At 40.5% G+C, this 15,829-nt stretch overlaps 2 protein-coding genes across 2 annotated transcripts in view; both read left to right on the forward strand.

The window, feature by feature from the left end:
* Positions 1 to 2,505: 2,505 nt before the first annotated feature.
* LOC112845973 (NACHT, LRR and PYD domains-containing protein 12-like) lies at positions 2,506 to 5,696 on the forward strand. Its single transcript, XM_025905135.1, has 4 exons — positions 2,506 to 2,575; positions 3,689 to 3,862; positions 4,118 to 4,263; positions 5,593 to 5,696. The coding sequence occupies exons 1-4, from the start codon at positions 2,541 to 2,543 to the stop codon at positions 5,694 to 5,696; spliced, it is 459 nt and encodes a 152-aa protein (XP_025760920.1). The 5' UTR covers positions 2,506 to 2,540.
* An 8,586-nt stretch (positions 5,697 to 14,282) lies between these two features.
* LOC102077581 (NLR family CARD domain-containing protein 3-like) overlaps positions 14,283 to 15,829 on the forward strand; it is a 28,281-nt gene continuing 26,734 nt past the window's right edge. The window contains exons 1-3 of the mRNA XM_019357274.2: positions 14,283 to 14,329; positions 14,414 to 14,515; positions 14,906 to 15,022. Of these exons, the coding sequence (XP_019212819.2) occupies positions 14,949 to 15,022 (74 nt within the window). The 5' untranslated portion in view covers positions 14,283 to 14,329; positions 14,414 to 14,515; positions 14,906 to 14,948. The remainder of the gene's footprint in view (positions 14,330 to 14,413; positions 14,516 to 14,905; positions 15,023 to 15,829) is intronic.

Consider the following 15,829-nt stretch of genomic DNA (forward strand, 5'->3'; position numbering starts at 1 on the left):
AATATTTTCAAACAATAGTTATAAAGCTCCGTACACTCAAAACCGAAACCACCCTCTCTGCGCGTCACCGCTCCTCATTTGCATGAACACACCATCAGTGCACATCCGGCTGTGCACTGCTGACACAGAGACTGATCTCACACAAAGATCTCTTATTATTATATTTACACAGACGTCTGATATTTACAACTGCACAGATTCTAGGCCTTATAGTTCCTACACAATTTTGATAAATTTACCATAACCGACTCGAACGGGCAAACCCCAGGTTTTTTGCGCTCAATTCACCGGAATCAGACTCGAACTGATCCGTCCAGATTTCTAGCCCTAAATTAATTTACCAGTAGCCAAATAAGCGCAGATTAGGGGACTTGAACCCCTAGCAATTTTGAAGATTCCCCAGTCCTTCCCGGCTTGTCGTGCCGTACTAACCCTAGTCATCGCTAGGTCAAGGATAACCGTCGTCATCCAGGAGGGAGCGTTACCTCCGAGAAAATGCGCTTCTTAACAGACGCCGCTGTCATTCTAGAAGAATTTATAATAATTTGAAACAACAATCTAAGCCCAACACAGGATTAAGATTGAGGCAGATCTACCTTTGTGGACATAGGGGACTTGAACCCACGAGATGACCATCACAAGATAGACCCAATGTCCAGCGGGACTTGAACCCACAAAAATGACCAATTTCCCTACTTTCTACGTGAACTACTACTCACTTTAACTCTTTTCCTTCTCTTTGGGACTTGAACCCAGTAGTTTTACTTATAACTTATCATTATTTCAACCAGTAAACCTCATGAAAACTTCACCAAAATCAAAACAGACATTCACCGGCAATTTTTACTGAATAGACATTTAATTTTATCATCCAATTCAGCACACTTCGGATAAAATCAACAGGCCTGTGCCTACCTCTTTTATAAAGGCGCCTGTCCACTCAGTTCGATTGCCGGATCATGACTGCCCGTCTGACCACCTCGGACCCCGAATTTCTCCACCACACTTCCAAAATCCACTCCTCAATATCACGTCGGGGTCACCATGAACTGTCGCGTGATCAGAAGATTGAGGGTGAGAACAAAACAACCATAGTGTAAGCGAGTTGGTCAAACAGTTGATTTTAATGAACACACGTGCGGGGAGACCATTACTGCACACAATTGGCGTGGATCTCCACCCAAAAATACACTTCAGATTGCTTTTATAATATCAGGGTATTATGACGCCCCCTCTTGCGTTTACAAGCACATAATTTGCATCTTAAGAACATTATTTGCCTCTTTTATAGACAATGCTCAATTTTAAGAGATAAATGCAGACACAAGAGTTCCCCTTTCTGGCATCCTTTTCCAAATATGGTGATGAGGTCAGGCCTTTGAGGTCCCCATGGACTTGTCCTCCTTCCGTCACCTGTTGCTAGGCAAACTCAAATGTAACAAGAAGCTGAATACATTCAGGCCTTTGCTCAGCTACTATTTTACTGTAACAATATACTCAGCATCTAAGCTTTTAAGATTATAGATTTAACTCAACGATTTAAAGTGGTTATAACTGCACCTGTAATAAACATGTTAGTATTTGATTATGATAAGACCTGTAATACAAATTATAACATAATGCCAGCAACTTCAATAAAATGGTTGGATGAAATGATAATTAATGCAATGATGTAGATGATGGTTATGTAAAATAATCCCTGTAATTCCACAACTTCCTGGTGGTTCAGGCCAAAGTGAAGAAGGTCAGGTATGATGGAGGAGCTGAGACAGATCCACACTGGAGTCCAGAGAGCAGGAAGATGATGAAGTCTCTGGGAAAACTGGCTTTTGATCAGCTGCAGAAAGGAAACCTGATCTTCTATGAATCAGACCTGACAGAGTGTGGCATCGATATCAGAGCAGCCTCAGTGTACTCAGGAGTGTTCACACAGATCTTTAAAGAGGAGAGAGGACTGTACCAGGACAAGGTGTTCTGCTTCATCCATCTGAGTGTTCAGGAGTTTCTGGCTGCTCTTCATGTCCATCTGATCTTCATCAACTCTGGACTCAATCTGCTGGAAGAACAACAAAAAACCTCCAAGTGGACTAAACTATTTAAAAAGAAAAAGAGTTTAAAATCTCTCCACCAGAGTGCTGTGAAAAAGGCCTTACAGAGTCCAAATGGACACCTGGACTTGTTCCTCCGCTTCTTCCTGGGTCTTTCACTGCAGACCAATCAGACTTCTTCTACGAGGCCTGTTGACAGAGACAGGAAGTAGCTCACAGACCAATCAGGAAGCAGTCCAGTACATCAAGGAGAAGCTCAGTGAGAATCTGTCTGCAGAGAAAAGCATCAATCTGTTCCACTGTCTGATTGAACTGAATGATCGTTCTCTAGTGGAGGAGATCCAACAGCACAGGAGTTCAGGAAGTCTCTCCACAAGTAAACTGTCTCCTGCTCAGTGGTCAGCTCTGACCTTCATGTTACTGTCATCAGAAGAAGATATGGATGAGTTTGACTTCAAGAAATACTCTGCTTCAGAGGAGGCTCTTCTGTGAATGCTGCCAGTGGTCAAAGCCTCCAACAAAGCTCTGTAAGTAAACATGAACTCCTCGCTTAAAATCTTATAATCGATAAAACTCTTAAAACCATGGGAAATAAATCAGAAATGGTGAGTTCAAAGAACAAGTAAAAAACATAAAAATAGTGAATTAAATGATCATCAGTCACTCAGTAAATATTTTTTCAGTCCTGCAAGACATGTCAGCATTTCTGACACATTTTTGTCTGTAACTTTAATCAAAGGACAATCCAGACCCAGCCAATAAGAACATGAGCTCTGATCCTTCAGCCCCTCTGACAGATTTATTATCCTCAGCTTGTTCATGTCTCCAACTCCAGCAGTTTGTTTTTTATCTCACTTTCAGTGCACACTCTCCCTTTTTTATTATAAATCTCTGCTGTGACTGTCCTGTTTTCATCCAGTATGGAGGGAAAAACTCAGGCTTCATCATTGAAATAGCCACTCAGGTCCTGTTTCTTGAGCGTATTCATATCTAACTGTAAGGCTGCCATAACCAGTATTCCCACAGAATTACAGTGGGTTCTCTCTGGGCCCTCTACAGTTTCCTCCCACTGTCCACAGACATGCAGTTAGATTACCTGGTGATCTAAACTTCATGCAGGTGTGAGTGAGAGTGGTTGTCTGTACATCTGTGTGCTAAGTGGAAAAGACTGGATGGATCTCCCCTTGCCTTAGATATATCCTGACAGCAAAGATTCTCCATGAAGTCTGTTTCAGCTCATCTCCTTTATACACACCTTTAACAGGAAGAGTTTTATACAGCTAGTGTTTAAAATCCAGTGTTCCTCACAGTACACAGGTAATGAGCATAATAATTACTGAATTAGTAAAATTTTCTAAAATAATTGTTTTAGTTAATATTGTATGATAGTGTACACAGAATTATTAGCTCAGTAGGTAGAGTGGTCGCCCCATGATCATAAGGTCGGGGGTCGAATCCACCGAACAGCTACCCTGAGGTACCCCTGAGCAAGGTACCATCAAGATACCAATAGTGGTCACTGAACTGGTAGCACTCATAGTCTCATAGGTTTAAAAAAAAAAGGTTTAACATATAAACAAATTTCGTTTGATCACATATATTGTTTTTTGTTTTGTTCTGTTTTTTCCTTTCTCTCTCAGACTGAGCAGCTGTAACGTCTCAGAGGAAGGCTGTGAAATTTTATTGTCAGTGGTCAGCTCCCAGTCCTGTAGTCTGAGAGAGCTGGACCTGAGTACCAACAGCCTGAAGGCTTCAGCAGTAAAGCTTCTGTCTGCTGCAGTGGAGAGTCCACACGCCAAACTGAATATTCTGAGGTCTGATCAATTTGTATTCTGTTTAGTTCTGTTTGTTTATATGTTTGATGTTTATTTTTGTTCATATCAACTGACAAAAATAATCAACAATTTAACCAGTAAAGGTAAACTTTATCCAGTTATCCTTGTTTCATAGCATTTTTATTCATTTCTAAGTTAAAGTGAACTTATACTAACCTGCTCAGCACAAGACAATAAGCTATTGCACCCTGATTACACTTTAACAAAAATCTTTATTCATGTTTTTATCTTCAGACTTAACATCTGTGAACTCTCAGAGGAAAACTGTGAAGCTCTGTCCTCAGTTCTCAGCTCACAGTCCTCTAGTCTGACAGAGCTGGACCTGAGTATCAGAAAGCTGCAGGATTCAGGAGTGAAGCTTCTCTCTGCTGGACTACAAAGTTTAAAATGTAAACTAAATACTCTGAGGTCAGATCAGAAAACAGTTTGTTGTTAGAATTATTAATTAAAGTTCATACATATGATGTTGTTTCTTAATATGTTAATGTTTCCTTTAAAAATAGAAAGTCAACATTTAATGTTGTGAAATGTATTAACAAACTCTACATGAGTATTTGTTTTATAGATTGTCTATTATTTTTCAGACTGAGTGGCTGTAACCTGTCAGAGAGAAGCTGTGAAGCTCTGTCCTCAGTCCTCAGCTCCCAGTCCTCCAGTCTGAGAGAGCTGGACCTGAGTAACTCTGATCTGCAGGATTCAGGAGTGAAGCTTCTGTCTGCTGGACTAAAGAGTTCACACTGTGCAGTGGAAACTCTCAGGTCAGGATTCAAACTTTTCCACAGATGATCATTTGAAATGTGACTTATATTATTGTATAAACAGGTAACCTTTATACAGCCAGTCAAATGAACTTTTATTTACATTTGAGTGGATAATTGGACTCTAAATTGGACTCTAAATTACTTTCAGAAGTTAGTAGTTAATGTAGGGTTCTGTTGCTGATGTGGGCGAGGGGACTCGCCCGGTACTAACTACCTACTACTAACTACCTCATCTAGATGTCTTCCGTACTAACCCTGATTAGAAGTAAGCGCAGTAGCCTTATAGGTCAAATCAGTTTCACCTGTTAAAGTTAGCTCCACTATTAATGCTGTCACTTGTTATTTCTGGGATGAGTTTAGTAGCCTGAACAGCTGCTCAAAGGAAAGGTTTTTTATATTATTATTATTATTTAATTATTAAGTCCGGGGTAACCTCCAAGAGCTGTTTGCACAAAGAATAATACTCAGACTTTTAGGTTTTATCGTTTTACACAAGTTTTAAAAGTGAATGTCCACCATTGAATTGCAGAAATTGTTATTGAGCTAATATTGATGTAGTTGTTATTTTTGGTAAGGAGAGGTTGGAGCAAGGATGAGCACAGTCAGGCCTAAAGATGCTCTTAATAATAATAATGGATATATAGTGCTTTTCGAGACCATCAAAGACCCTTTACAATTCCACTATTCATTCACTCTCACATTCACACACTGGTGGAGGCAAGCTACAGTTGTAGCCACAGCTGCCCTGGGACAGACTGAGCACCATCGACCCCACTGGCCAACACCAGTAGGCAGTAGGTGAAGTGTCTTGTGTTCCAAGGACACAACGACCAGGACAGACAGAGCTGGGGATTGTACCGGCAACCTTTTGGTTACAAGATGAGCTTCCCAACCCCCTGAACCACGGTCTTATCCTCCAGTTCTGTGTTGATGATAATCACATAACAGGAGAGCAGCTGGGCATCCAGTGGAAGTGTGATGGAAATCAAAATTTTGAATTGGATTCGGTGCAGTCACGTTACTATCAGCTGCACGGAAATAGCTGTAAGTAATCTGGGCGCTACGGCTTTAAGCAGCTGCATGCACTCCCGTGGACGGCGATCACTTTGTGGCAGACAATCACTTTTTGGCACAACACCTGGAGCTCAGGGGGCAAAACAATCACATGAGTGCTGCTGTTTGACTGAGGAAGAATAAAGTAGTCGTGGTAAATCAATCACATGACCACTTCAAGATGACAAAGCAACAAGTTGATATATACCAGTTTTTTATTGCGTTGATAGGCCACGTAAAACCAGAGTCATGATAAACAATATATACGTGGCGTTGTTTCGACAATAGTTTTGTCACTTTTACTGTCTAAGGACAGCACTAGCAAGCACTCTCTGCGTACTCTCTACCCTGACGGGGCGGTCGTGGCTCAAGAGTTGGGAGTTTGCCTTGTAATCGGAAGGTTGCCGGTTCGAGCCCTGGCTTGGACAGTCTCGGTCGTTGTGTCCTTGGGCAAGACACTTCACCCGTTGCCTACTCTATCAGTGCGCCCCAGGGTGGCTGTGGCTACAATGTAGCTGCCATCACCAGTGTGTGAATGGGTGGATGACTGGATGTGTAAATGGTAAAAGGCCTGTATTTACATAGCGCTTTACTAGTTCCTAAGGACCCCAAAGCGCTTTACACATCCAGTTATACACACATTCACACAATAGTGATGGTAAGCTACGTTGTAGCCACAGCCACCCTGGGGCGCACTGACAGAGGCGAGGCTGCCGGACACTGGCGCCACCGGGCCCTCTGACCACCACCAGTGCAGAGATCTGTGTACAAACAGGAGAACGACTGTAAAGACTCTGTGCTTCTAACAGCCTCTGTTAACATATGTGAGGCTGTTTGTTGTTGTTGCCATGGACTACATACACTTAAAATAAGACAGAATCAGCATTTCAGTAAGCTAAAGGAACTTGTTTCAAGACAGTAAATCTTAAAACTAGAAAAAAACTAGACAATTTTCACTTGTTTCATTGGCAGATTTTTTTACTTAATACAAGATATTTTAGCTTGAAATAAGTGAAAAAATTGAGGCAGTGTGTTATAATAATCAAATATTAACATGTTTATTACAGGTGCAGTTACAACCACTTTAAATCGTTGAGTTAAATCTATAATCTTAAAAGCTTATATGCTGAGTATATTGTTACAGTAAAATAGTAGCTGAGCAAAGGCCTGAATGTATTCAGCTTCTTGTTGCATTTGAGTTTGCCTAGTAACAGGTGACAGAGGGACGACAAGTCCATGGGGACCTCAAAGGCCTGAGATCATCACTATATTTGGAAAGAGGATGCCAGAAAGGGGAACTTCTGTGTCTGCATTTATCTCTTAGAATTGATCATTATCTGTAGAGGAGGCAAACAATGTTCTTAAGATGCAAAGTATGTGCTTGTAAACGCAAGAGGGGGCGTTATAATACCCTGATGTTATAAAAGCAATCTGAAGTGTATTTTTGGACGGAGATTTACAACTGATGTTTTGCAGTTTGAACCTCCCCACGCTGCGTGTATTCATTAAAATCAATTGTTTGACCGACCTCTTCTGGACCACCATTGTTTTACTCTCGTCCTCATTTTGTCTTCAAATAAAGTGGTGTATTATCCATGTTTTCTATGGATCACATCCAATATCCTGATCTAACAAGCCCCCTTTTTGTGGATTTTAGAGCCTCTGACTTTTGCTGCGTCTGCGTCTCATTTCAAGCACAAGAGCAAGAAGTGGATGAAGAAATGGGGCGAGTGGGGTCAGTGTGGTGCATGTCAGCTGTGCTCATGCTTTCACAAAGAACATGTGTATTCATTGGCAGCATTAAGGTGCACTTTAGTCTTCATAATAATAAAGTATTGTGACTTTATTATTGTGAATCCTCACAGTCATGTTGCAGCTCTGCTTTGCTTTAAGAAAAGGTTCTACCAGGATGTTACTTTTCTAAACGTGTTCTCCAAATGTTCCCAAAGACTTTGTTCTAAGTAGTTCTACATAATGAAACATTCACACTAAGTTTAAGAAGGACACACAGATTCAAAGCAGAGCTCTGAAATGAGCTGCTGATGAAGCCAGGTCAGATCAGAGCCCCTGTGGGTCTAAGGGCGGCCTCAGGGTGAAGATGTCTGACCTGAGCCAGTGTCAGCACTGCTGTCAGTGAGCCTAACGACAACCGTTAGCATCATTTCAGTGTTTCAGTCATTTAAAAACACTTCCTGTCACTGTGGTGGTTACAGTGACATCATGCAGTTTGTGTTTTGACCTCCAGAGGGCGACAAATCAGCACAGACAGAGAGCTCCATTCAAACTTTGCTGCCATCAGTAATAATTCTTCAAATATAATCATCAGTGTTTGAGCAGTTATGATATCAGGGACAATATAGACAAGTGTGACAATACTGAACATGTCACATGACACACCTTAAACATCATGTGATCCACTCTCAGTCTGCACTTTCATTCATGACTTCAACAGGTTGAAATGAGCTTTGAAGAAACATCAGTTCAGTGCTGAAATATTCAAATGCAATTCAAACACTGCAGGAAGAACAACAACAAAATGATGACACATGTTTGTGTTTTAAACAGGAAAACCAGCAGAAATAAATGTTCAACCAAGGACTTGGTTGATTTGTGAATTTCCGACTTTTACCTGAATGCATCACAAACTTCTTCGATGCTTCTGAGTGTCCTCAAACGCCTCTTTGAGTGTTTCCTTCCTGCTCAAAGTTTACTTTCACTTTCCTGAACTTCGTGGAGTGGAGCTTGTTGTTGGTGTGAAGAAACTGTAAGTTTGCTTTGTTTCCTCCTTTAACAGTTTGTCTTTAGGAACATGACTGTTTGTTCAGCTCATGTTTGATTTCTTCATTAACTAGACATTCTTCGTTAAAGTCAGTGTGTAATGTTTACTGACGAGGTTGAGTGTGTCCGCCATTTTCTGTGTGTGTTTGTGATCAGACTCGGGTATCAGACCAAACACACTGAATGCTCCGGATCTTTTTATTCACAGGGACACCAGGAGAGGGAGAGCGGACTTTATAAATGAATATTTGGTATAGATGTGTGTTAGATACAGATTCAACATGTCGGTCTTAAAATACTGCGCCACAAACTGTTGGCTCCGCTCCAACAGGAAGTAGTGTTACAAAACACACAAAAGTAGTTCACTAAAACTAGACTCAGAACTAAAACTAAATCTGTAAAAGTTCAAATTGAAATAAAAACTAAACACAAAAATTAAAACTAAATTGTTAATGATCAATTAAGTTACTTTGGAAAATTAATTTTATAGGACATGTCCTGTTAGTGTTATTAGTTTGGCTAAAAAAAAGAAAGAAAAAAAAACCTTGCCTCATTATTCTTAGATAGACATATTTATTTGGGTGTTGGATATCTCTGTGAGTGACTACAGTCAAATAGTTCAGTTTTTAATATCTGCATTAATCTAAATCAGTCTAGTCTCTGACACAGACCCTGAATACATAATAAATAAAAACTCAAACCTAAACTTAAAGAAGCAAAATCACAATGTAAACTGATGTAAAAACACCAAGTGAAAGAGAAACACAAACTAAACCTAATTAAACTATAATATAAAGTATAACACCTCTGCTGTCTGTTCACACTGAAACAAAGATGGAGGATAAAACAGGTTTCAAATTTGAAATAGAACTAGGTCAGAGGTTGACATGTTGCCTTGGCAACAGAGTCTTAAGTTAAGCTGGGCAGACACTGTGCGATTTTTTTCAGTCGCGTTATTCAGCTTCTGCTCAAACTGCACGATTGACTCGCAGGGGTTAGAAGTTCATAGGTCACGATGCAGGGTCTCACACTATACGGCCTGATGCTCTGATGCGACCTGAGTGCTCACACTGTGAGTCCATAACATGAAGCTTATAACAGAAAATCTGTCGCTCGCTCTCCCTCTCTGTCTTTCACTCACACAGACACACACCACCACCATCAACTTTGCTAAATTGCTAATGAAAAACATTGATCAGGCAGCTGTGATTGAGCAGCAATGTAAATCCAACTATTTTCACGGTTGTTGTGGTCGTGATAATTTTGTGAGGCCACATGGAAATGAATGAGCTTTCCAAAGTTCTACAAGTTGTGCCTCCATTGCTTGTGTCCAGATCACACGCTGCTCCGTCTTTTTCATCGACATTTATGTGTTTGCTCGTGCGCAGTGTGAGAAGTTGCGGTGACAACCTCACGACCAAGCGATTGATGATCGGGAGCTGGTCGTGAGGTGTTAATCGCTTCTTGTTACCCCACGTATACTACACGATGCACGACACACGATGAAGGTGAAACTCGGCCCGATCACCAAAATGGTCGCACGACTGAAAAATCGGCTCAAAATGGGCCAAAAATCGCACAGTGTAAGCCCAGCATTAGTGGAGGCTTAAAAACAGGAATTATGCAACTAGGGACATTTAGTGCAAAACAGCAGAAAGAACATTGCCTACGCTTGTGTCGGTAGAAGAGAACAACAGGAAATGACATTTGGGTCATAAAACTAGACATGAGGAGCTAGGGTGCAGGGGTTTTTGCAACTATGTGACAGACATGTAGAATTAAAATAAAGAAGTGACGGTTGTGAGTTTGTGAGGGGACTGGGAAGCAGACTATATTATACACACAAGGCCTGTAATGCTTCAGACCTGCAAATGCCTAGCACGTTAGCAGCTCTTCTTTTCCGGAAATGTAAATAAAGATGATTTTGGAAAAGCTCTGACCACCCCTGAGTCTGTCTTCTCTGTCCAGTTAGAAGAATAAAAGAATCTGGGATAATAGTTCCCAGACACTTCTTCCTCCACAAAGGATGTGCCAGTGGGATTAAGGAGGTCCGTGAAGAGTCTGTCTTCTCTTAAAATTATTGACAGATTGGGCGGGTCTTATGATAAGGGACAGATCAAAGATAGGGAGCCGCAACTAAAAAGACTCTATTACCTCTGTCTTTGAGCCCACATTCAACAATGTCTAAGAGCAGCTGGTAGAGTGCTGTGAGGTCAATGAACATAATATAATGGGTTGTGCAATAATACTAATATAACAATAATAATAATAATAATAATAATAATAATAGTACTTGTAGTCCATTGAGAAAATTAGGACACCCCATTAAATAATCAGCTCTTTATTATGAACTGTTCACATATGAATGTTCAATCATGTCTGGAAAAGAAAGAGACTTCATTGCAACTAAACAACAAAAATTAACATTTTCTTACACATACAAACAAATAAGATATGAACAAAAATGTGTATTTTAATGGAAGAAAAGGTTAGGATACTCTACCCCCTAACAAATAGTGTTGCCCCCTTTGGCTGATATAACTGCAGTGAGACGCCTTGTAGTAGGGCTGCTCGATTATGGCAAAAATGATAATCACGATTATTTTCACTGAAATTGAGATCTCGATTATTTGACGATATTTATTTAACAATAACAATGTATTGAATAATGGCTTTAAAGATGTCAAAAAATAATATAAAATAGTGTGCAAATACTGATAACAGTGCAAATGTTTGCAATATAAAAAATAAATGAAAAATGTAAACATCTATGTTTAGTGAACTTCAAAATATTGCATAATACTGGTTGTTCACTGTGTTAATTGAGCAGTGGTCTTTGGCGAGGAAAACGTTACCGCGTTTGTTATCTCCTTGTGTCTCTGGGAGCTGGTGGGATATTTAGTCGCGTTGTCCAGGGTAGCGTGAATGGAGGTCTGTGAGGATGAAGCAGGTGTTGTCAAGAGTTTTTTCTCTATGTTCCTTCATTGTTTGATCGTATGTCACTTTGTGAGCGGTCTTCAAATGATTGAATAAATTTGTAGTGTTGCTCTGTGGTGCAGCTACGACACCGTAGCAAAGTTTCCACACTATGTCTACTTGATCCACGTCTGACTCCGCGAACCCATAATGTTTCCACACCACTGAAATCGTTTTACCTCTCTTTTCAACCAACGGCATTCTTTCTTCAGCAGCCATTATCCTCTCCAAATAACTTCTGCTTAGCTTTCCGAGCTTCCCTCGGGTCCTCTTAATTGTTGTGACGCGTGTTCGAAACGCAGAGAGGTGCGCTCGATTTGCCACACGGAGCAGCGCGAGAGGAGGAGCTAATAATCGGCTCAGTCATTTTTAATGATCGTTGAAAGCCCAGATTGTAATCACGATTAAAATTCGATTAATTGAGCACCCCTACCTTGTAGCCTTTTACCAGTCCCTGACATCGATCAGAAGAAAGTTTGGTCCACTCTTCAACACAGAATTCTTTCAGCTGTGAGATGTTGAAGGTGAGCTGGCCAGGTGACTGCATGCTGAGTTGGCAATTCAGCCATTTGATTCATGTTACAACAGCTTATGAGTGCATGAACATGGTGCAATAAAAGTATTTTTTAGAAGTACATTTTTCCAAATACATACATTTACTTAAATTTAGTTGAGTAGGGTTAGGGGTTGCCACCTCAGCATGCAGTCAAGTTCTATACTCCTGCTATTGACCTACTAAGGTGTGTTGCACCAGGGACACATGGAAAAGTTGCATGACACCGGCCCTCGAGGACTGGAGTTTGAGACCCCTGTCATACGGAATATGACAAGGGTGGTTGAACTGCACGAAGACTCTGGCTACACTAGAGTCTTCATTCTTCATTTTTTCTCTGTTTTGGCCTCCCATCCACACTGAGATGGCATTTTTGGTCAAGCTTTTTGAAAACGCTCTTGAAAACGGATACATTTGAAAACGGTGCTTGCGCGTCTCAGTGTGGACAGCGAAAACTGAGACTTTCGAGAACGATGACTTAATTTAGTCATATGATGCAGTCATGTGAGCAATTCAACTAAATTTATGGACGGCATTGTACCGCAGTTGTTTTGTTTGTTCTCAATTTTGCCAGCTGTATTAAAGATTAATATGTTTGTACATGCTCCAGATAGCTTTTCTTCAACCTCTTCAATTCATACTCGCTTTTGCAACTTTGTACTTTTGCTTTTCCTTGACATTTTGCCGCAACGTTTCAAAGAGCCAGAAAGTAAATAAACGGCAGACATAAAAGACGCTGGTTGAATAGTCTTACATTTCACGCATGTGCAGTACAGGAACATAAGCGTTTTCAGCCATTTCAGTGTGGACGCCCAACTGTTTGAAAACGATTGAAAACGCTAGTGTGTTTCGCTTCTCTTCTGGCAGGACAGCAATGTGGCCTTGTCCTGTGAGCCACCATAAGGATGTACTTAGAGTAGAACTGGACTGTCACCGGCCTCAGGCTCTTCACCTTTTCAAAGACATAGCAGTCATTTAGATAAAATATTAGATATTGTTTACCTGTAAATGCACAAAGAGAATTTAGAAATGTAATTCTTGTCAAGAGTGAACAAGCACTGATAGTGTAATCTACAGCTGTGGCCAAACGTTTAGAGAATGAGAAGTGTTGTTTGTTTATTTACAAAGTTTGCTGTTTCAGTGATAGTTGTATATCATATTATATCACTTCAAACAGAGGTGATCCAGTAATGCTGCACTAATGAATTAGACTAACTATTCACTTTAGCTAAAGTTATTAAGTTTGCTAAAGAGTTGGGATGCTGTGTAAGACATAAATAAAGCGAAAATACAAAGGTTTGGACACTGTTTTGCATGTTTCCCTACTGTAGGGGTCTCTGCAAGCATACAGGGCTCTGACAGGGTCCAAGATGACAACTTTGGAATTCTACTAGAAACAGTCGATCAATATTTGTTTGTCAAAGCTAAATCCAGGGCAAACTACGCTAAATTAGCGTTTTTAACTAACAGTTACAAAAAGCATAAAAGTTACTGTACGGCTATCATTTGTTAACATGACGCTTGTTCTTATACATGTAATACATTTAATACCAACCTTAGAGTTTATCCACTGGTCATTCGACATAACGAATGACTTCTGAAGTCTTAATTCAGCTCCAGCTCAAGACGATGTAGATTCCCGTCAGTAACACTTTCAGTCCGCTAGTAAAACGTAGTTCTATTAATCTGCGCTCGATTACTCTTGAACCGGAACTGGATGAAAGTCCCAAAAAACTGAAATTTGGAACTGAAACTTAATGGTGAGAAGTGAAACTGAAATTATTCAATAACTAAATTTTTAAAGGATAAAATACAGTTTCAAAGCAAATGAATTCATTTTCAAAATACAAAATTCAATTTTAATCTAGTGACGATCGTTTTCAAATCAATACATTGAATTTTAAATTAGGCTAATTCAAATTCAGTTTTAAAATGCATTTATTAAAGTTACAATTCAGATTCAAATTTAACTTATTCAAATTCACAAAGTTCTACCCATATCACGGCTCCATCTAGTGAACTGATAGTAGAAGTAGAGCAGCTGATGGCAGCTTCCTCTGCCTCACACTGCTGTCTGACTGCATTCAGCTGACACTGAGATGAAGCACGAAAGAAGCAGCTGATATTTGGACAGCACACATGATGGAAAGGAGGATTTCAGTTGATGTGCACATGAATGATTTGTGTTTCCTCTGCAGGTGAAGGTAGAAAGTGTGTGTGAGCTGAATTGAGCAGCATGGATCAGTGTGAGGACAGAGAGGAGGGAGTCCCTCCCTCTAAAAGCACTCTGTGTGGGGAACATGAGAGCCAGACCAAAGCTCAGAGGTGAGATGACCATCTCTAACTGTCCATGACTCTTCTCCATGTCACAGCTCAGCACTCACATCACTGCTCCATCATTATTCACAGGAACCCACCTGGACCTCCACCCAGCTCTGTGTCCTTACAGAGTGACGCATCTAAAGAGTTCCCCCTTAATTTTAAAGTCCAGCCTGTGTCTGCTGCAGAGAGGTGAGCTGTTAGTAACATGAACTCTTTGATCTCAGTTTATCTGATTTAAATGAACTGTTTGATGTTGTTTCCTGATCTCTAAACTGCATCTCAAAGGAAGAAGCCGAGTGTGGAATTCCTTTATTCTATAAAAGATGTCCAACATTTAAACTCCTTCTGGTCACAGTGGGACCATCAATAGTCCTGCACAGTGTAAATGACTGTGTTTACCTCTGGGTGGCGCTCTGTTCTTACACTGTAAAACAGTATTTTGAAGTTTCCTTCTGCTCATGTTCAGCAAACCTGTTTCTCTTTGGGATGATGAAGGTATTCTAAGTCTTCATCAGCTTCTGTGGCTGCAAATGAAAACAACAACAACAACAAAAAAAAAACATTTTTCTTCTCTGACAGGATCAAAGGGAGACCTGCTGGACCTGAACCTGGACGCAGCTGTATGTCCTTACAGAGTGACGCATCTAATGGTCACATCATGTATTCTAAATCCCAGCCTGTGTCTCCTGCAGAGAGGTGAGCTGTTAGTAACATGAACTCTTTGATGACAGTTTGGTTTCTTCCACCTGTCCTCACCCTCCTCCTGTTCCACACCTACATGTTAGTGGTCCTGGGTGGTTGTCACAGAGGGACTCAGAGCTGTTTCTGAATGATGGCGCCTGTGCTTTAGCAGACTGCTTAGTCTCAGCACCAGGCTCCAGAGCACAGAGCTCCTAACACTGGTTTTATTGACACTTTAATCTGTTTGTGAAATCATTCCTTTTTTCCCTAAACCCACAGCTTCTTAGGGAGCCAAATCCTAACAGCTTTCATTCGGTGATGTCTTAGACACTATGATGCAAATATATCAGTGTCTCTAACCACAAATGTATTTTGTCTTATGTCCCAAACAACCTGCTTGGAATAAACCAAACCTGCATGCATACGTACTTTTCACAACTCCAGTGTAATAAAATGTTTCTGATTTACCAAAAAACCTCAAACTGATGTGAACGATAAGGAGTCACAGATATGTTTATAGTTGCACAAATATGTTGTTGGGTCTAACACTTAAACCCCACTGACTGACTCAGAGACCAATCACTTGTGTACGAAGCAAGACCACAGCACTCTTTGTCTTTTATTTGCTGCAAGGGGAGCCCGGTCAGGGTCTCAGAGTTGTAAGTTCTGCAAATGATCCTAACAAACTCCAAAAGAACCAGCCTCCCCTGCAGCCTTTTATTAACTCTGTGTTTACACAAACATCTCATTAATCATGCAACAGATAAAACACTCACATGTGAACATGTGTCATATGTGTCTGCAACAGTGAACATGTGATGT

Source organism: Oreochromis niloticus, unplaced genomic scaffold (assembly GCF_001858045.2).
Source record: "Oreochromis niloticus isolate F11D_XX unplaced genomic scaffold, O_niloticus_UMD_NMBU tig00008834_pilon, whole genome shotgun sequence".
NCBI classification, from domain to species: domain Eukaryota; kingdom Metazoa; phylum Chordata; class Actinopteri; order Cichliformes; family Cichlidae; genus Oreochromis; species Oreochromis niloticus.